Genomic DNA, 5,185 nt, shown 5'->3' with positions numbered 1-5,185 from the left:
CATTCTATCTGCCCTCTGATGGAGAAGGATAAGAGTCTTATGGAAGCTTCCTGATGGGAGAGACTGATTGAGAGGGAAACTGGGTCTTGTTCTGATGGGCCGGGCCATGCTCAGTAAATCTTTAATCCAATTTTAAATTGGAGGGCTGTGTTCCCTCCCTGTTGTTTGACCTGAGGCCAAATTATAGTGGAGGTAATGAAAATAATGGCGACCTCCTTCAAGAGGTCCCATGCACGCACTGCTGCACTCAGTGCCCCTGATGTAGCCTGATGCAGGCCACTGCTGACCCACACCTCTGCCAGAGACTCCTGGACATTGACATTAATACTGAGCTTTTAATGATTTCTGGTCTCACCTAGAATACAATTACACACATCCAGTCATTCTCTCTCATTCATACCGACACACATATGCAAAATCACACATAAATCACAAAAATCACACACATATACTGAGACCCACACACACACACACACACACACACACACTTATTTACAAAGAACTGTCACATCCATTCTTTTATCCATTTCACTGTAGAGGAGAAGGGCTATCAGGGATCATTGTCCCATTTTAGACATGGGAGAATGGGCTTCCCTGGTAGCTCAGTGGTAAAGAATCTTGCTGCCAAGTAGATGTGAGTTCGATCCCTGGGTTGGGAAGATCCCCTGGAGTAGGAAATGGCAACCCCACTCCAATATTCTTGCCTGGAAAATCCCATGGACAGATATGGGCTACAGTTCATGGATTCGACTTAGCGACTGAGCAGAAGCACAAGCAGGAGAGATGGCAAAACTGAGTCCAGAGGAAAGAGGTATCTTATCCAGGACTGAGAGAGAGCCCAGACCACTGCTCCACATAGGTCAGTCCCTTCCCTCTCCCTCCCCTGACCCTCTGTGCAGGAAACACTAAGCGGGCTGACAGTGCCAGGGGCAGGGTACATAAGGAGAGCTACCACCACGCAGACAGGAGGCCCTGGCACCCTGCCCCATCTCTACCCAGCCTCCAGCCTCACTGGGGGCTGAGGTAGTCTTAGATCCAGTGTCCCAACCAGTCAGGTTAGGCTTTGTGACTCTCAATGATGGCCAGCCCAGGGGCCCTTCCCGCTCTGGCCTGGGCCTGCTGGACCACTGGGCCTGGAACTTCTGCCCTGGAGCATCATGGGAGGAAACAAGTCAAGACTCTTGCAATCTTTGTGCCTCTTGCTGACATCTTGGCTCCTGGCCTAGACAGAGTCTGCCACCCACCTCTTCTCCTCTCCCTCTAGGTTGGGGGCTCAGTGGTACCTTCCTTGGAAGGATGCTGCAGGGCATGTGCGTGAGCAAATGTAGGCCATTGGGGGTGGGGAGGGGGCTCTGGTCGGGGGTACAGGGTATCATGTTGGGGCTCAGAGGGCCAGGTTCCTGGCCTGGCACCTCTGGTGGTGGCTCTTTCTGAGGGAGTAGATGAAGAGATAACACTTCCACCGTGGTGTTCACAGAGCTGATGTAGGGCTGCAGGTGGGCAGGGGCCATGCTCACATCCCTTTCCCAATAAAAGACCTCTGCTCCTTGTTGGACATGGGGGACATTGGGATGTTGGATCCAGGAGGTCAGTAACTCCCCAGCTACTCTGCCTCCTCCGGGCATGCCATGACTTCCAGCCCAGATGCCCCTACGTGAATTCTCCTATGCTCAGGAGCCCTGTCTTGGAGGTGCCTCCTGGGTGGGCCTCAGGCGCACGGGCTCCCTGACCAGGTCTGAGTGAGAGCTCTGAGCATCTGTCCTCACCCCTACCTCGGGAACCCACAGCCGCAGCTGCATGTGTGTGTGTGCTCCCATCAGCCTGAGGACCTTTGACCCCATGCCTCTCATTCCCCAGGGCCCTTGACCCTCCCATGGAGGGATGTAGGATATGGGACCCTTTTATGTCCAGCTCACATATTCCAAGGACACTGAGCTCAGTGCCTCATTGGCTGATCTCTGTCCCCTGAGGATCACAACAGAGTTGTGCCTCTGTTTCCTGGCACAACTCATGCTCTCTGAATGTCCCAGGTGCTCCATGTGACCTGTGACCCATGTCCCTCTCCCCAGGTTTCCCGGGGACCCTGCTTCCCGTGGTCCCCATTAGCCCCGCCTCTCCTCCACGCGTTATTGTCCACTGCCACCCAGGTACTCCTCTCGGAAGCCCGTGGGACGGAGGCGTGTAGCTGCATTGCTATTTCCAGCAATGTCCCTAATGCTAGGTGGCCCCAAGCCCTGCGGGTGGGGGAGGGGGGCATGGTGCCCCAGCTCCCTGCCGCTGGCAAAGGCCATAGGCCCGCAGTGCATGCTGGGTAGCAGGCTGCACCCTGGGCTTGCATGGGGATGCTTCAGCAGTGCCCACTCTCCTGGCACCGCATGCCCACCAATGCCCAGTGGTTTGCTCCCACTGGTCACTCAGCTGGTCTCAGCCCAGGACCCTGATGCCATGGCCAGGACAGTCCTTGGTTCTTCTGCTTCCTGGGACTAGAGAAGGAGGAAAAAGTGCACTTAGCTCTGGCTAGGAGACCTCCAGCAGGTGTGGTCAGAAACCCACTGTGGTGAAGCCCAGAGGCCAGAAGAGAGGATTCCACCCCATTTCCTGTGGGCACACTGGGGTCACAGAGGGAGTCTATGCATCTGGCAAATATTTGTTTAGCACCAATATGCCAGGCCTTGTTCTAGGCCCTGTAGATAAAGCAAAAATGACACAGTCTCGTGGAGTTGCCGTTTTAGTGGGGGAGTGAAAGTGTGAAAGTCGCTTAGTCGTGTCCGACTATACAGTCCATGGAATTCTCTAGGCCAGAATACTGGAGTGGGTAACCTCTCCCTTCTCCAGGGGATCTTCCCAACCCAGGGATTGAACCCAGGTCTCCTGGTTAGGCAGATTCTTTTTACCTGCTGAGCCCCAAGGGTAAAGCTATATTGCTTAGTGGGAGAGACAGAATGGCAAGTAAATTACAGTAAGATGGATGTAACTGGGTTATGGGGGTTGAAATTTATGCACTTGGGGGTGGGCTTCATTAAGAAAAGGATCCCAAACTTACAAGAGTGAAGATTTACTTAGAATGAGAACTCATAACAAATTGTGGAAGGAGCCTGTGCAAAAGAAGACCCTAATGCTTATGTGTCAAGAGCATCATTTCACATCTGTCTCTCAGGATGGTGACAGTGCCCTGGGTAGAAATAGGGAAGGGAGGGATCAGGGAAGGAGGTTGGGTGGAGGGAGGATGCTGTTGTTTAAGAAGAGGATCAGGAAAGGCCTTGGTGAGGGAATATTTGAGCAGGTGAGGGTGTGCATGAGCCATGTGACTGGTTGTGGGAAGCATGGTCCAGGAAGAGGGTTTATCATGGACCGTGATAAGCATGGTCCATGCTTATCAGTTTCTATCTCTGCGATGGCCACGTGAGGTGGGCCTGTTGTGTTTGATAGCTATGGAAGCCGAGTGATCCTGCTGTGTGCAAGCATTGACTATGCTAGGGACTGGGGCTTCCATTCACTCCAGAAACTGCAAAATCTGAATGCTTGAACAAAAGCTCAGAGAGGGGACAATACACACCCAGGGTCACCAATGGGTTAGAGACAGGTACTGGGGCTTGGGTAGAGGGGCAGCTTGCTTTGTCCCCAGATCCTCCTCTCCCCTAGCCCAGAGCCCCCAGGCCATCTCAGGCATCCTTCTCTGTCTCACCATCTCCCCTGCCTTGCCGCCTCCAACTCCTTCCGGGGCACTGGGTCACGAGCTTTTCCTCTGATTGGGAGGGACTCTAATGTGGGGCACTAACGCTGGTGGAGGGGCCCTCCAGCATGACACTAACCCCCCCAGTCTGGCCCGGCCTGCAGCCCCGGGAGCCCTCCTTAGCCGTAGCTGCCTCACTCACCCTGTCCCCGCAGGTAAAGAGGATGGGCGCTCCTGCAAGAAGGTGACAATCCGCATGACCATCCGCAAGAATGAATGCAGGAGCAACACCCCTGTGCGTGGCCCTGGCAAGACGGTGGGGGTGGGGTGGGGTGGGGGCGAACCAAATATGGGAATGGGAGGGAGCTCGTGGGGGGGAAGGAAGCCTCACAGGCCGCCTCACTGGCCTGCCTATCTCCAGGTGAACCTAGTGTCCTGTGATGGGAGGTGCCCATCCGCCAGCATCTACAACTATAACATCAACACCTACCCCCGCTTCTGCAAGTGCTGCCGCGAGGTGGGCCTGCAGCGGCGCTCCGTGCAGCTCTTCTGTGCCACCAATGCCACCTGGGTGCCCTACACGTTGCAGGAGCCCACCGACTGTGCCTGCCAGTGGTCCTGAGGCCTGGGGGCGGGGGCTGGCTGGACCACTGTCTGCTCTGGCTGGCCTAGTGTAGGGTGGGCGGGGGCGGGGGCACTAAAAGTATGGAGAGCTGGTATGTGCTGAGGGTGGAATGGGCAGAGCACAGAGAGTGACCAGAACCGGCCGCACTGGCCCATCCTGCCTCTCCCTCCTCCACATGTGGGAGAGTGCCACAGCTTGGGGCTCAGGGAGCTCAACTCTATCCCTGGCTGGAGGTCTGGGAAGGGCCCTCTGTCACTGGAGACTCTGGCTGCAGTGTTGGTGGAGGAGGAGACAGCTTTCCTGAGAAGCTGGGACCAAGGCTGTACCCAAGACCCAGCAGAGAGCCTGGATCTGATGACCCATCCTCCTCCTTGGCCCTCGGGACCACAGAAGAACCACAAACTCAGTAAAAGGAAAGAAGGCTTTAATTGCAACACCCGGATGTGCTCAGTGCTGTCCAGGAGGGCTTCCCAGAAGCAAAGAGGGTGGGTTCCCAAGCCCATGTGCTCTCACCAGTATCTATGAGGTCAGGTCCGGAGACTGTTCAGTGTGTGTTCAGTGACCTTCAAGTTTGCCATAACCCAGAGAGGGGAGCCCTGGTAGTCTGTCATTGATCTTGTAATTCAGGAAAGGCTTTAGAAGAACAGGGCCATACTCACCTCCACTCTCACCCCTCAGAACCAGCCTCCCTGGCCAGTGGGCTGGCTCTGGTGAGGTGTGATGGAGGACCCTCCATGTGGGTCCAGCTCCACTCACCCCCATGTGGCTGCACAGTCCACCCCTCCAAGGGCCTTAGGGTGTTGAATGATACCTTCAGCCTGCAAGGGCAGACCCCGGCTCTGCCATGTGCCTTTTTTTCCAAGTACATGGTCTCTGGAACAACCCAA

The 5,185-nt window shown here is 55.4% G+C and overlaps 1 protein-coding gene across 1 annotated transcript in view; it reads left to right on the top strand.

The window, feature by feature from the left end:
- OTOG (otogelin) overlaps nt 1-4,295 on the top strand; it is an 86,394-nt gene extending 82,099 nt beyond the window's left edge. The window contains exons 55-57 of the mRNA XM_010830664.1: nt 1,265-1,310; nt 3,889-3,968; nt 4,095-4,295. Of these exons, the coding sequence (XP_010828966.1) occupies nt 1,265-1,310; nt 3,889-3,968; nt 4,095-4,295 (327 nt within the window). The remainder of the gene's footprint in view (nt 1-1,264; nt 1,311-3,888; nt 3,969-4,094) is intronic.
- The last annotated feature ends 890 nt before the right edge of the window (nt 4,296-5,185 follow it).

The sequence above is a fragment of the Bison bison genome, unplaced genomic scaffold (assembly GCF_000754665.1).
Source record: "Bison bison bison isolate TAMUID 2011002044 unplaced genomic scaffold, Bison_UMD1.0 scf7180017864518, whole genome shotgun sequence".
Taxonomy (NCBI): Eukaryota; Metazoa; Chordata; class Mammalia; order Artiodactyla; family Bovidae; genus Bison; species Bison bison.
Note: the sequence above shows the minus strand (reverse complement) of the source record. Positions and strands in the feature narration are given on the sequence as shown.